The 17,442-nt window shown below is 34.0% G+C and overlaps 1 protein-coding gene across 1 annotated transcript in view; it reads right to left on the reverse strand.

Annotated features, from left to right (window-relative positions):
- runx2b (RUNX family transcription factor 2b) overlaps positions 1–17,442 on the reverse strand; it is a 54,579-nt gene that overhangs the window by 3,515 nt on the left and 33,622 nt on the right. The window contains exons 5-6 of the mRNA XM_073852936.1: positions 8,455–8,628; positions 5,754–5,915 (exon numbers count right to left, since the gene is read on the reverse strand). Coding sequence (XP_073709037.1) covers positions 5,754–5,915; positions 8,455–8,628 — 336 coding nt within the window. The remainder of the gene's footprint in view (positions 1–5,753; positions 5,916–8,454; positions 8,629–17,442) is intronic.

Below are 17,442 nucleotides of genomic sequence, written 5' to 3' on the forward strand. Positions count from 1 at the left end.
TCATATTTTTATTCAGCAAGGATGTGCTAATTTGGTACAAAGTGATAGCAAAGACTTATATTGTTAGAAAATATTTATATTTTGAATAAATGCTGTTCTTTTGAATTTTTTTATTCATTAAAGAATCTTGAAAAAAAGTATCACAGGTCCAAAAAAAAAAAAAAATATTTGGCAACACAACTGTTGCCAACATAGATAATTCTAACAATAAATCAGCATATTAGAATGATTTCTGAAGGAATATGTGACACTTAACACTGGAACTGATGAAAATTCAGTTTTGCATCACAATAAGAAATTATATTATAAAGTATATTAAAATTGAAATCATTATTTTATATTGTAATAACATTTCACAATATTACTATTTTTTTCTGTATTTTTGATCAAATAGATGCAGCCTTGATGAGCATAAGAGACTTCATTCAAGAAGATGTCTTACTGATCCCAAACTTTTAAACGGCAGTGTACTATAATATGTAATTTATTCCTGTGGTGCAAAGCTGAATTTTCAGCATCATTACTCCAGTCTTAAGTGTCACATGATCCTTTAGAAATCATTCTAATAGGCTGATTTTTTGCTTAAGATTTTTTTCAAATATTATTAAATGTGAAAAACAGATGTGCTTCTTCATAATTTTTGTGGAAACCATGATACATTGTTTTTTCAGGATCACATGAAAATGGAAAAGTTATTTGAATATAAATATTTTGTAACTTTATAAATGTTTTTACTGTCACTTTTGATCAATTTAATGCAACCTCACTGAATAAAAGCATTATTTTTTTTTATAAAATATATAGATTAAAAATGTTTTAACAAATCCTGTGCATTTTAAACTAAAAAAAATAATTTAAATGACAAAATTTAAAAACAATTTATTGATTAGCTGGTTTCACTTCATTGTGGTTTTTCCTCTTTGTCACAGACAAGTTCATGTGTATGTGTATTCATGTGTGCGGTTGTATGTCTCAGTTCATTTGTGTCTCCGGGGGATTTATATGCCTCTGTATGCTCTGTACATGTTTAAATTGTTCCTGTGCTTACAAAAGTGTGTGTGCGCATCTGCATTGGTTGCCGCACATAAAACACAACTAGGATGCATAATCGGTCACACATTTGGAAACGTTTAGAGGGGCGCGAAGCAGCATCGTAGCGAGAGAGACAGACGTCTGCGCTGTTGTGGGCTCCTGGTATCTCCAGCATTATAAACCCAGGCGAAAACTGTCCATCTGCCCTTCTGTCCTTAACATATCCTTTATTTCCCTCCAAAAAAATCAGAAACCACTAATGGTCTGTAGCTAGCGCTAGTGCCAAGGGGTAAAGGAACAAAAAGAAACAGCCTCGCCTCCCTGGCGCGGAGCTGTTTTCATAAATCACACGGCGTCTTTCTTGTCACCACGTCTGCGCCTGTGGGCCGTCTGGGTGGCATGGTTAAACGTGGGCGATTTGCGGAGGCACGGCTTGTCGCTAACGCTAGTCACGTCTCCTTTCCCCCTTTACGCCCATCCCCTTTTTCTTTTATATTCAAAAACTTTGGTTTGAGCCGCTGACGATAATAGTTTTCTCGCCCTGGGCTATACAGAGAGTCTGTGCTCTGAATAAGAGGGCGAATGATAAAAGCGAGAAAGTTATTTACATACATTCTCTGCTAGTCACCAAAAAAAAAAATAGACGAGATGGCGCTGGTCTTGAGAACATATGCAATGTCTGTAAAACTAATGATTTATTTGGCAAGAATGATTCGTTTCAGGTGAACCAAACAATTATGGGTTATTTAAAAGGTTAAGTCATGTCTACATGAGGTATGATGTCACCATACAACATAACAGTAGTTTTTACTCTTTGTTTGCTACAATGCTAAAGCTATGCCTCTAACTTTTTTTAATTTGGCATGTTTCAAGCTTGATTTCATGCATTATATACTGTATATATATATATACAGTCAAGCCCAACATTATACATACCCCTGGCAAATTCTGACTTAAAGTTACTTTTATTCAACCAGCAAGGTTTTTTTTTTATTAGAAATGACACAGGCTTCTCCTATAAGATAAAAAGACGATGTACAAGAGGCATCAATGTGGAAAAAATGACTCATCTTTTATTTATATTTGAACAAAAAGTGGCATGTCCAAAATTATTCATACCCTTCTCAATAATCAATAGAAAAGCCTTTATTGGCTTTTTTATAATATATTTTATTTAATATATGTTGTTAGGATGTAATTAGGATGATTTAGAACAGCTTGGACTATTTGGAATGGTATAGAACTTTAGATTTTCCCATAGAATGTGACAGTTTGCAAAGGGTATGAATAATTTTGGACATGACACTTTTTGTTCAAATGTAAATAAAGACATGGGTTTATTTTGTAGCAATATCAAAAAATACTTTGTATGGGTCAAAATTATCGATTTTTCTTTTATGACAAAAATCATTAGGATATTAAGCAAAAATCATGTTTCATAAAGATATTTTGTAAATTTCCTACCATAAATATATCAAAACTTAATTTTTGATTAGTCATATGCATTGCTAAAAATCTTCATTTGGACAACTTCTGATTTTTATGCACCCTCAGATTCCAGATTTTCATTTTCCTGATCAATTATTGTCCTATCCTAACAAACCATAAATCAATGGAAAGTTTATTTATTCAGCTTTCAAATGATGTATACATCTCAATTTAAAAAAAATTGACCCTTATGACTGGATTTGTGGTCCGGGTCACATATTTTTGGAAACAAATCAGAGCTATAATTCATATTGCAACCATTGTTTCTAAAGCTATTAAAACCATTTAAAAAAAAAGGTTACCTGAAATAAAACTAAAAAACCTTGAAATATACAAAAATCACAAATGTGCCTTGCCTCTGAAATAAGTGAATACAATTTTATTTTAAATTAAAGTTGAAAAAAAAAAATCAAATTTAAAATATTAAATATATACACAAAAAATGAAAATAAAAAAATGAAAGCTAATTTAAATATATAATATACATTTAAGCTATTTTTGCAATTCTGCTTGGTTTCACAAAACATTATACACTCTACCTTTAAAGCTAACAATCTAAATCAGTGGTTCTCAATCCTGGTTCTGGGGGACCCCTGCTCTGCACATTTTGCATGTCTCCCTTATTTAACACACCTGATTGAGATCATCAGCTCATCAGGAGAGAGATCCATGAACTGCACAAACGAGCTGATGATCTTAATCAGGTGTGTTAAATAAGGGAGACATGCAAAATGTGCAGAGCCGGGGTCCCCCAGGACCAGGATTGAGAACCACTGATCTAAATAATAGCAACCCAAGTTCAACGGCACAAACATTGAGGTAACTCTATCGCCCCCTTGAGTACGGAAGTATATTACCACCACTGCAACACAAAACGATGCACAATGTGCAAAGAATAATACTCCTAAAGAGTTTTTCTATCTGCAATAGAAAACAACAATGCATATTTGCACTGTTACTCTTACAGTTAAGTTGCGGGACATATCAAAGAGCCGTGTCCTTATCTCACATCAAACCTATTATTAACAAAAGCTCATGTGCCAGCTGCAAATGAAAGGATGATATACCTGAATTAATTAAACACGACAGGCGGGTGGCAGGCGTCCAGAAGCTGGCAGCCAGCGCTCAGATGAGGGAGATTCTTGTTTAATCACTTTAAGCCTCTCCAGGTTCTCAGGAATGGATGAGGGTGTAGTATGGCAGTAAATAAGAGAGAATGAAAACACTTACCTGGCACTGACTCAAACAGGTGTTTGGAAATGGAAACTTGTCTGTCTACATTTATTCTTTAAAGGGGACGTTTCTGGGTGTGTTTGCAGGGCACACGAGGACAAATTAGCGTATGGGGTGCAAGTCGGGCAACGAGTGGCCTTCCATTCCCCAAAGGTTCTCTGAGAAGCGTAACGCAATAAAGCGGCTTTATTTGCCCGCCACTGGCCTGTTATTATGTCTTGCTCTGTTATTAACGATATACTACGCAGGATCAAAGCTATGGAAAGAGGAGCAAAGGAAACCTTTTTTTTTCCCTCCACCCGAGTTTTAAAAATACGCTCATGGCAGAGTCCAATTTTAAAAAACGTCTCCGTTTACATATCTACAGCACCATTAGCTAATAAAAATCAAGCGAATTTGAGATTGTGTTTCTAACGAATTATGACACTGAAATTTAAAGCTATGATTTGTTTAATATGACTGACAGACTATTACAGAAAAATGATAATTTCAGAAAATATCCCTCCTAAAATGAACGTGTTTTTCATGAAATTAAACCGTTACTCAACGCATTTAGGAGTAAATTCACAAAATATTCACAGCTCTTTCGTGCACATTTCAGTGCAAAAAAATGCATGTTTTTCACTAACCTCCCACAATACAGTAAAACCAAATGCTAAAATTTAGCACTTTTTTAAATATTAAAAAAAAAAAAATATATATATATATATATATATATATATATATATTATATATATATATATATAAAAATTAATAAAGCTAAAAAAAAAACACAAAAAAAACATTAAAGCTAATTAATGAAAATAGTAAATATTAAAATCATAATAGCATATAAATAACACTGAATAACACTGAACTAAAGTTTTTTGTGCATCATGCGATGTCAAGAGCTGCAATAGAAGACATATTTAAAAAAAACTTTAAAATTAATGACAGTTTTCTGGAAACCTGTCTGAAATACTTAAAAAGCAATACTTAAAAAATTGTTGAAATAGTGCTGCACCATTTGTATTTAAATTAAGTTACTTTCTTTTCAGTTTAAGTTACTTTCTTTTCAGATTCTTTTCAGCACAAACATGCTTATTTTTTATGCAAATAAGGTTCGAATTCAGCTTGTTAACCAATTTTTTTTACCATTAGTCTGATGAAATGTGGCTATTATTATTTTTAGGAGACAAAAAAAAATTACATTTTTAATTTTAAAAATGTAAATATTTCCTCAAATATGTGACCCTAGACCACAAAATCAGTCATAAGGGTAATTTTTTTTGAAATTGAGATTCATCTGAAAGCTGAATAAATATCTTTTTGTCTCCTAAAAATTAAATTTGCCACATTTCATTAGACTAATGGTACCGAATATGGTGAACAAGCTGAATTCGAACCTCATTTGCATGAAAAATAAGCATGTTTGTGTTAAAAAAAAATCATAGTAACTTAATTTAAATACTCATGGTGCAGCACTATGAATAAATGAGCCTTCCGTTGATGTATGGTTTGTTAGGATAAGACGAATTTGCCTGAGATACAATTATTTGAAAATCTGGAATCTGAGGGTGCAAAAAAAATAAATAAATAAATATTGAGAAAAAAATAAAGTCCAAATGAAGTTCTTAGCAATGCATATTACTAATCAGAAATTAAATTTTGAAATATTTACGGCAGGAAATTTACAAAATATCTTCATGGAACATGATCTTTACTTAATATCCTAATGATTTTTGGCATAAAAGAAAAATCGATAATTTTGACCCACACAATGTATTTTTGGCTATTGCTACAAATATACCTGTGCTACTTAAGACTGTTTTTGTGGTCCAGGGTCACATTTTTCAAATATCTTTTCCAATATCTTTCAAAAATTGCATTATTCACACAAATCCCCATCTTTCTAAATGTGCAAACCACCAATGAAACACGTGCCCACCCCGCTGCCCACTGCAGTGTCAGACGCGAGGGGTAGGGGGCGCACCTGCTGTAGGGCTGAGGCTGGAGGTTACCTGGGAGGCGTCTGGGCACATCGCTGATGGACGGCAGCCCCGTGGCCCGGCTGGACGAGAGCGGGGTGGTCGAGTGCACGGACGGGGAAGCCATGGGACTCAGGTACGACGGGTACGTCTGGTCATATGACCAAGGTGGGGAAGATTGAGCCTGGCGCGGATCTAAAAGTACAAACAGAAAGCAGGTCAAAGAAAAGTAGCTGAAGTTCGAACCTGCATGAGTTTCTTTCTACTGTGGAAGACAAAATGAGAAATTTCAAGAATGTAGGTAACTAAACAGTTTCGGTTAAAATACAATGGAAGTCAAAGTGAAACAAAATAGTTTCTTAGAGGTTTCTCACCAAACACTGTTTTGTGTTAATTAATCAGTGTATTGTGTCATGAATTTAATTAAAACTGACAATTTCAACTGGTCTATTTATATTTGTCTGTCTCATATAGAGCCTTTGTGTGGTTAGCAAATACAATGTGATCCCTTGGGCAAAGTATTTAAATGAAGGCATTTTCAAATGTTTGTCTGAGTTGACATATTTCATGCCTCATAATTCAAGCTTTCCGTCATGCCAAGTATCATTTTAAAAGCAGGCAAATAATCGCTAAAGTCAACAAAATACGCATTCCTTCTCAGATTCAGTCACTTGGCTTGCACACAGTACAGTAACAGGACCCAGAGTACAGGACATGTGCTCTCAGAGCAGTAATTAAGGACAGGTGATATCCTGTTCTCTCACAGTGACACAGCGCACTGCCCCAGGCTGTCCGCACTCAGTTTCCACTTGTCCATCATGTTGCAGTGTGCGATTTCAGCTTAGATAAACCACTTTGTGCTAAGACGAACAGACATTACTGTAACACTGACAGACACCAGATATGCTGAAATACTTGGGAGGATGAGTAAATATAATCGCTGTAAGTGATGACTTGACTAAAAGGAACAATTCTGACTTGACAGGTTAGCTTAAAGAAGTTCACTTTCAGAACTAAAATTTACAGATAATTTACTCACCCCCTTGTCATCCAAGATGTTCGTGTCTTTCTTTCTTCAGTCATAAAGAAATTATGCTTTTGAGGAAAACATTTCAGGATATCTCTTCTTATAGTGGACTTCTATGGTGCAATGGTTTGAACTTCCAAAATGCAATTTTTCATACATCTAAAAACTGCATTTTGGAAGTTCAAACTCATGGGCACCGTAGAAGTCCACTATAAGAAGCAGTGTTGTTTTCGTCAACGATGACGATGACGAAATCATTTCGTTGACGCCACTTTTTTTCATGACGATAACGAGACGATGATGAGATAAAAATGGCTCGTTGATGACTAAAACATGGCGAGACGTGTGTGAGTTTTCGTTGACGAGACGAGAATAGACGAAAATGTTAGTGGGTGGTCCGTCAGACGTTTAAAATGCATGACATTTCCGCTTATTGTGCATGCCAATTAAAACTTAAAAAGTATCTGACGCTATGGCAAGCCGTTTTAGCATTAAATACTCTTTGCTGTACTAGTATGGCAAGCCGTTTTAGCATTCCATCCTTGTTTGTCTTTTATGTTCTAAAACATTCCTTCATTATTGTAATTATTGGTGAAAATAGTCGATCCGGAAGCTCACATTGTGTTGAACTATAGATCTGCTATTTTCAGAACTTATAAGTGACACTACCCAACAGCAAAATACTTACTGACCTACATTAATTTGTTAAAAGACTACTTTTTTCCCTTTTTTTGACTAAAACTAGACTAAAACCTTTTTGACTTTTCGTCGACTAAAACCTTTTTGACTTTTTGTCGACTAAAATTGGACTAAAACTATCACATATAGAAGTGACTAAAATTTGACTAAAACTAAGAAGCATTTTAGTCCAAAAGACTAAGACTAAGACTAAATCTAATATGGTTGTCAAAAACAACACTGATAAGAAGAGAATTGTTTTCCTCAAAAAACTATTTCTTTATGACTGAAAAAAGAAAGACATAAACATCTTGGATGACTAGGGGGTAAATTATCTGTAAATATTTGTTCTGAAAGTGAACTTCTTTAATTAACAAATGTGCATGTTTCTTATGCTCCTAATTTATTCATATCTCCTGCACGTAAAACCACATAAATGAAGGAATGATCTTTTAAGTCACCGCTAACCTGTCAGTCAGAATTGTTGTCTCTTTTAGTCAAGTAAATGAGAATGGGAGTTCGAACTACCCTAACTGTCTTGAACCGGAATACACAGAGTACACGCAGAGCTAGACAAGATGACCATTTGAGGTTAAAAAGTATATAAATTGTAAAAAAAAAAAAAAAAATCAATTGTTTCACTAGATAAGACATTTTTTCCTCGGCTGGGGTTGTTTAGAGCCCTTTGAAGCTGCATTTAAAATGCATTTTGGAAGTTCAAACTCGTCGGCACCGTAGACGTCCACTATATAGAGAGAAATCCTGAAATGTTTTCCTCAAAAAACATAATTTCTTTACGACTGAAGAAAGAAAGACATGAACATCTTGAATGACAAGGGGGTGAGTAAATTATCTGTAAATTTTTTTCTGAAAGTGAACTTCTCCTTTAACATTGCCTGGGTATTTGATAAATACCAAGGACATTAACTTCTAACTTTTAACATCAAGATTATAGGTTTAAATATAGTGTATATGGATGGAGTGTGTGAAGGAGATATATATATATATAAGTGCTGTTCAATCTCATACCTGTTATCTGAGTCTGCCCCTGAGGTGTGAAGGAGTTGGGGCTGCTAAGCGAGGGCCGTGGCGTTTGCGATGGCACCGTAACACGCATGGTGGTCTGCCGGATACGCTCCAGTTCACTGAGACGGTCAGAGAACAGTCCAGCCTTCGGCGAGTCATCCAGCTTCGGCCTGTGCCCTGCAAACAACATACTGCCTTTAATAAAAACAAAAAAAATCTCACATTAAAGAATGAACAAGTTCGTTGGTGGGCATAACTTGTATTTACAGTACATATTTCTAACATGACACACCACAAATGTGTCACATACCACAATGTGACTTGCACCTCTGCTTCTCACAAATGTTTTTTTTTTTTAAGTTCTGCTTTTCACAGATTGCATGTAAAAACAAACAATATGTTGTCTGATTCATGAACAAATGATTCTTATGATCCAGTTTTTTAATAATCAAAAAGACTCACGAATTCAACAAATACTGGACTGAGGAAGGCAAGTTAGCCGCAACGCGTCGGTGCATGGTATCTGTTTTTAATTGTTAAGCCATGTGAATAAAGGCTTTTTATTCTTAAGAAGATTTTCGAGTGCCTTGGTCTGAGTAGTTTTTCTGAAGATATGTAAAGATTCCCGCGACCAAAGAGCACCGATTTAAAGACTTTATACCCCAGCAGCATTTTGCATATTTTTTGGGATTCACTGGACTGAGGTAATTTGAAATTAATTACTGCATTTGCTCCCTAAATGTATTCACAACAATTAATTTATTGTTAAAGGTCCAAATATTTATTATGGTCTTCATGAAATGTCTGCAAAATACACTAGCAGACAAAAGTTTTTGGACACTAAGTTTTATGTTTTTTTTTAAAGAAGTCTCTTCTGCTCACCAAGCGTGCGTTTATTTGATCCAAAGTACAGCAAAAACAGCAAAATTGTGAAATATTTTTACTATTTAAAATAACGGTTTTCTATTTAAATATATATTAAAATGCAATTTATTCCTGTAATCAAAGCTAAATTTCAGCATCATTATTCCAGCCTTCAGTGTTACATGATCCTTCAGAAATCAATCTAATATGCTGATTTGCTGTTCAAGAAACATTTATTATTATTATCAATATTTAAAACAGTTAAAATAAATAGAATGATCCAAAGATCAGCATTTATCTGAAATAAAAAGCTTTTAGGAAAGAAATGATAGAAATTAATACTTTTATTTAGCAAGGATGCTTTAAATTGATCAAAAGTGATGATAAAAACATTTATAATGTTACAAAAGTTTTTTTGTTTTAGATAAATGCTGTTCTTCTGAACATTCTATTCATCAAACAATCCTGAAAAAAAATTCTACACAACTGTTTTCAATTTAAGATATATATATCAGAATATTACAATGCTTTTTGAAGGATCATGTGACTGGAGCAATGAGGCTAAAAATTCAGTTTTGAAATCACAGGAATAAATTACATTTTAAAATATATTCAAATAGAAAACAGTTATTTTAAACAGTGAACATTTTTCAAAATCTAACCATTTTTGCTGTACTTTGGATCAGGCTTGGTGAGCAATAGAGACTTCTTTTTAAAAGAAACACTAAAAATCTTATCCAAAAACGTTTGACTGGTAGTGTACGTTGGTTAAAATTCCTCAATGGTCATGTAAATCAACCCTTTAACCCTGCCAAAAACAGCTGTTCACAGTGACCTGTTTCGGTGCATGGCTCTTTAAATGATAATGAGCTATTGTTCACTCCACCCACTTTTCTGTTTTTTGTATATTTGGTGCCGCATCACCATCACAAAACAAAACTATTCCACTGTGTCTTCAGTGGCTCTGATGTCAGAAGAAAAATGAAGACACTTGTGTTCACTTTTACATCCAACTACAAAACACCTGCATTGCTTTCGAGATATGGGTCTGTCAGTGGTTGTGGGCGGGGCTTGAGCAGTATGACATCATAATGCTTAGAAAATCAAAACGGCTTGATAAATGAGACTGTTTAGGCTTTTTGGGGATTAAAAAAAACGAGTAAAAGGATTTTAATCATTGAAGGGTGGTTGTGTCTACATACTACTAAGACACATTTATATGCAAAAGTGAATATATATATACTGTATAATAATACAATCCCCCCAACACATAATTTACTGTAAAAAGTTTTTAGTGGGTCTTGAAATTGATTTTATCTCCTAGTATGAAAATGTTAGCCAGTCTGTGATGTGTATGTATGGCATAGGTTTGACTATGAGACAGGTGTTCCATTTCCCCCTCTTTATAAGAGCTTTCATTATGCCCCATGGCATTTGAGTCTTTCAAGCCACAATCTACCGTGACTCTGCCATATGGAATCAAACCGAATCTAATTTCATTTTCATGAAAAAAAGTTTCAAAAATTACATATTCCATATCCTTAAAATATCTATTAATCTGTCCCATCAGGGCAGGGATTTGGCTTTGACAATGAAGTGCTATGCTTGGCATATAATAACATTTTGTTGGCACGCGTTGAACACTCAACCTTCCCAGACAAGACGAAACCCATATAATACAAGACCGCATGTGCTTCCTCTGTGTAGGACGCATGATGACACTGGCCAGCACCTTTCTGGAACGCTATAACAAGAGTGTTTAAGAGTCCATAGCCTCAAGTCTATTCTCGGCAAATTAGAGGAGGGATAAGACAGCAGCGTGGCCCAATACACAACTAGCCCCTTTTTCCACATTAAAATGGCCCAGTGTCTCCCTCAGACTGCTGCAGGTTTTTTTCTGAGAAGGCCGTAAAGTAAATATCAAACAGGAGAAAGAGAAAAACTCCTGCTGGAGTTGGCAGCGCTCCAGTTGGCACAGACAGAACACGTTACCTCTATATCTTGACTAACCGGCCCGCGTCAGGAGAACAAAGAGAAGCAGCAAACACTCAGAAAAGTTTCAGAATCAAATCGTTAAAGTACTTTAGAATGTCTAGAATATAAACTACTGTATGATTCAGTATTCAAAGGTGGATAGTCATGTTTTTATCTTAATATGTAAAGACAGCTATAAGTTAGTCATAGGTGCTGCTAGACTTTATTTAGAGGAGCAATCTTTCATCTCAGCCTTCCTAAAAATCTGAGCTTAACTGTCAGCACCTTTACAGATGTGTGATTATGTGATTTCTCTTAACGTTCAGAGTCTGCAGTGAGTTATCCGAGGTTATTTCACTGTAAATTCTTCACAAAAATGAATAAAAAATAGTCTTTTTAAACACTATTAAATTAAGACACATTTACACTACCAGTCAAAAGTTGAACAGTAAGATTTTTAATTATTTGATCCAAAGTACAGCAAAAACAATACAAATTTGAAATATTTTTACATTTAAAATAACTGCTTTCTATTTGAATATATTTTAAAATGTAATTTATTCTTGTGATTTCAAAGCTGAATTTTTAGCATCATTACTGCAGTCACATAATCCTTCAGAAATGTACTCAACTGTTTTAAATATTGATGATAATAATAATAATAATGAAAAATGTTTCTTAAACAGCAAATCAGCATATTAGAATGATTTCTGAAGGATCATGTGACACTTAAGACTGGAGTAATGATGCTGAAAATTTAGCTTTGATCACAGGAATAAATCACATTTTTAAAATATTCAAATAGTTATTTAAAATAATAAAAATATTTCACGATTTTACTGATTTTTCTGTATTTTGGATCAAATAAATGCAGGCTCGGTGAGCAGAAGAGACTTGTTCTTAAAGAGACAGTTCACCTATAAATGAAAATCCTGGTATCATTTACTTGCCCTCAAGTTTTTCTAAACCTGTATGAATGACTTTCTTTTGCTAAAAACGAGATTTTAATATAACGTGGGTTACCGAACAGATGACGGTAGCTATTGACTTCAACGGTGTGGAAAAAATACTATGGAAGTCAATAGCTAATATGCCTTCTTTTGTGTTTAGAACTATACTTGAAACAAAATAAAATATGTCAATGGTATCAGAAAAATCATCTTGTTTTCTCTTTTAATTAAGTTTATTTAAGGCACTGACAGATCTTTTTTCTTCTTGTCTATGTATTTTCACTTCACAAGATGTTGGACTAAAGTGGTGTGGATTACTTGTGGATTATTGAGATGTTTTTATCAGCTGTTTGGACTTACATTCTGACGGCACCCATTCACTGCAGAGGATCCGTTTGTGAGAAACGGAATGCTAAATTTCTCCAAAACTCATTCACATCTCGGATGGCCTGAGGGTGAGTAAACTATTACTTTGATATCTTAAGCCACTTCAATTCTCAAGTAAATGCATCTCAATTTAAGAACGTTTATAGAGATTAGTACTGGGAAACAAGACAATAATACTAAGTAAGAAAATCACATTTTCCAGTATATTTTACCGAGCAATGGCAGAAAAGGTGTTTAAGGAACCTGTCTAAAAACATACATTCATTATTTCCATCTGGCGCCCCAAATGGTTCAGAAATTACACACTTGATCTTTAATATTGTCCATGTCTTCTGTAGAAGCATGAGAAATTAAACAGACAAAATAATATAGTATTTCATCACAATGAAAACATTACAGCTAATGGAAAAATCATTAGCTCGACTCTCGAGTGTAACTTCGGGACACTGTTGCATTGCACTCTGCCTTTGAACTCGCAAGCAATGTGACATATGTAAAAGCTAAAAGCTAGCATAACTCAACCTCCCAGGAAGTGCAGCACTTGAGCAAACCATACCTTTTCACACAAAGCCAATTTGTCTACTCTGAAAAGCCAAACTATATTTTTCTGTGACAAGCTGAATCCAGACAGTGATACTAACATAAATCCTGCTGGGGAAATAAAACGGACAAAGATGTGCTTTGTGCGGCTTAATTTCACAGAGATTCATAAGAAACATAATGTTCTGCGCTCAGCGAGACAGCGGACTCTGATCACCAGTAAATTTAGAGCCATGTGTACTGATCCAGCCTCCCTAAAGACAGATTTGCAAGGGGTGATATTTACATTTTTCTGGGAGCGTTGAGATTCACTGGAGCAGGAGTTACGATAAGCCCGCATACAGGTAATAGAAACTCCAGAGATGAATTTGCAAAACAATGGGAATTTTCACCAAGACTTCTGGAATCTTAAGTGGCTTGTTTTTGATTCTGTCTGTGAGGAATATGTAGCCACCTCGGTTTGGATAATGTATCCGGTTACATTTGCTCGCCCAAGAAGTATCTCTTGGGGGTGGGGGCAGCCAAGTGGTTAACAATCTGGGCTGCTAACACAAAGGTTTTAGGTTCAATCCCAACGGTGTGGATAAAATACAAAACCAGGAACGAGTGTTAGAAAGATCACAAGCACCTTTGTACTGTTGAGCTCGACAGGTTGCCTCGGGGCAGCTGTCACTGGACCTCGGCTTTGAACGAAGAACCTCTGATCAAATACAGTTAACAACGAAATAATGGTCTCTCCCACACATGCATGTCAAAAGCTGGGACAATTATGATATATACATATATCTTTTTTTTATGCTTTTGACCTAGTGGCCCCTCTATTTTTCAGTCAAAACTAAAAGAAAAGGCTATACTAAAAAAAAACAGCATAATGAAACACTTAAACAGACTTGAGACATAATAGTTGTGCATGATGAAAAGCTATAACAATTATGATAGATACACTACCAGTCAAAAGTTTTTGAACAGTACTTTTTTTTTTTTTTTTTTTAAAGAAGTCTCTTCTGCTCACCAAGCCTGCATTTATTAATTAAATATTTTTACTATTTAAAATAACTGTTTTCTATTTGAATATATTTTAAAATGTAATTTATTCCTGCAATCAAAGCTACATTTTCAGCATCATTACTCCAGTCTTCAGTGTCACATTATTCTTCAGAAATCATTGTAATATGCTGATTTGCTTTTCAAGAAACATTATTATTATTATTATCAATATTATTTTTTTTTTCATGATTCTTTGATGAATAGAAAGATCCAAAGATCAGCATTTATCTGAAATAAAAAGCTTTTGTAACATTATACACTATACCATTCAAAAGCTTTTTTTGGAAAGAAATAATTTTTTATTATTTTATTTAGCAAGGATGCTTTAAACTGATCAAAAGTCATGATAAAGACATTTATAATGTAACAAAACATTTACATTTAAACTAAATGCTGTTCTTCTGAATTTTTTATTCATCAAAGAAACCTCAGCTGTTTTTAACATAATAATATTATTATTAATAATAATAATAATAATAATAAATGTTTTTGAGCAGCAAATCAAAATATTACAACGATTTCTGAAGGATCATGTGACTGGAGTATTGATGCTAAAAATAAAGCGTAAAAATCACAGAAATAAATTATTTTTTAAAACATATTTAAATAGAAAACAGTTATTTTAAATAGTAAAAATATTTCAAAATTTTACTGTTTTTTATGTACTTTGGATACATTCATTTGGATCCATTCAATATAATTGTGCTGACACAACTAAAAAACATTGACTAAGTTCAACTTAAAATGTATGGTTAAAATAAGACAAATGACATATTTTGAAGAATGTGGGTATCCAAAAAGTTAATGGTCCCCATTGACTTTCTATAATGTGGAGAAATTGCTATGGAAGTCAATGGGGACTATTAACTGTTTGGATGCACACATTCTTCAAAATACCCTTTTTTGTGTCCAGCAAAAGAAATAAATTTGACAGGTTTAGAACAAATTGAGGGTGAGTAAGTAGTGACAGAATTTAATTTTTTAATTTTTTGGGTGAACCTATTTTTGTTTTCCTTTGTGGTTTAGCATTTACTTGTAGATAGTAAATGATAGGTGTATTTTGTGATTTTGTTGTTGTTTTAACTTCATAATTGGTGTAATATAAGTAGCTGGACCACAGACTTCCATGCCTACTTTTTTTTTTTTTCCCCCAAAATTGAGAACGTACCCCTGCTGAAATTCAGGTTTCATGACTTTAAGTGTCCTAAAATATCTTAGTGACAGAGTACAGGAATGAGCACCGGGACATCATCTGTAAGGAGAGGTATTTAAGAGAGCCAGGAAACCAGATGATATCATTGCTGGAGGGAAAGTCCCAAAAATTCCTGTCATCCCCCAGCCAGTGGAGTGAGATTTTCGATAGCTAGCACTTCCATGTCCAATCACAGAGCGGAAGCGCTAACACATTCATTCCAGATGTTTAAATGGCCCTGTGGGATGTGGCCCAGTCTCCAGCTGACTCGGATCTTATCTCAGGTTGAGAATCACAGAGCAAAGAGAATTATAATGGAGTAATTCCTGTTTTCAGGCTTGCTTTGATGATAGGGTTAGTCTGTATGACCACACCAGCTGATCCACAAACAATGGGGGAAAAAAATGAACTAGTGTGAAATATATGATCTGAGGTTTCTTAGACAAACAGCATGAGAAGACAGCAAACACTGATGAGCCGATAATGAATTCTGATGGTAATGAGCAACAAACTGTGTGTCAATTAAACTGTGGCTTTGTAATGACTCAAACAAATAAATAACATGTTGAAGTTCCAATTAATTAATTTTTTGTAATTATAAAAAATTATAATAATTTAATAACTATAAATAATTGAATTTAATTGGATTGCAATTAGCATTAGTAATTTAAATTTTAATAAATGTCAAAATATAATTAATTCCTGTGATCGCACGCTGAATTTTCAGCAGTCACCTGCAGTGTCACATGATCTTTCAGAAATCATTTGCAATATACAGTGGCATGCGAAAGTTTGGGAACCCCTTGCAGAATGTGTCAAAATGTAAATAATTTTAACAAAATAATGCATGTTATTTTTTATTTAGTACTGTCCTAAATAGGATATTTTACACAAAAGATGTTTACATACAGTTCACAAGACTTGCAAAAATAATTTCAAAAGTTTGTGAACCCTTGCTTCTTAAAACTGTGGTTACCTGGATGATAAATGACTTTTTTTTGTTTTGTGATGGTCCCTTGTTTGTTCTGAACGGTTAAACTGAGCACTGTTCTTCAGAAAAATCCTCCAGGTTTTGCAGATTCTTCAGTTTTCCAGCATCTTTTGTATGTTTGAACCCTTTCCAGCAATGACTGTATGACTGAGATCCATCTTTTCACTTAAACACAACTATTAAAAAAGGTTCAAACATTCACTGATGCTCCAGAAGGAAAAACAATGCATTAAAGGCGGGGGTGAAAACTTTTGAACAGGATGAAGATGTCCAAATTTTTCTTATTTTGTTCAAATATATATTTTTTTCCATTCTGCTCTTCGAAAGCAACAGAAGATACTTGCATGTTTCCCAGAAAACAAATTAACCTTGATCCTCCAATTCAAAAAGTTTTCACCTATTGTGTATGATATCTCTTATTTTGTTGAAATAATTTCCATTTTCACAGATTCTGCAAGGGGAAACTTTTGCATGCCACTGTATTAAACTAGAAAACAGTTATTTTTTAAATTATAATAATATTTTACAATATGTCTTTACTGTTTTTGGTCAAATAAATGCAGCGTTGGACAGCATAATAGAACATTAAAAACATAAAAAATGTAACTATTCCAAACTTTTGAACAGTAGTGTAAATATGATTTAAAAAAAAATGAAAAAAGCAATATCATAGGAACAAAAATACTGCAAGTAATCAAAGCTGTGAAGCTAATTTTGTGTCAACCGTAATATTTCAAAAGAAGTATTTGAAAGATAGCTAAAATAACCCAAAATATCTGTCTCCACCAGGGATGCTATTTCACCTCAAACAAACATTGGTATATAACATGACTACCTGTCCCCCTGGGAGGGTGAAAACTTTTGAACAGGATAAAGATGTCCAAATTTTTCTTATTTTGCTGAAATATCATTTTCTTTCCGTTTGGTACTGCCCTTCGGAAGCAACAGAAGATACTTGAATGTTTCCCAGAAGACAAATTAACCTTGATCTTCCTAACAAAAAAGTTTTCACCAATGATCTCTCTTATTTTGGTAAAATTATTCAC

This window comes from Garra rufa, chromosome 13 (genome assembly GCF_049309525.1).
Source record: "Garra rufa chromosome 13, GarRuf1.0, whole genome shotgun sequence".
Lineage (NCBI taxonomy): Eukaryota > Metazoa > Chordata > Actinopteri > Cypriniformes > Cyprinidae > Garra > Garra rufa.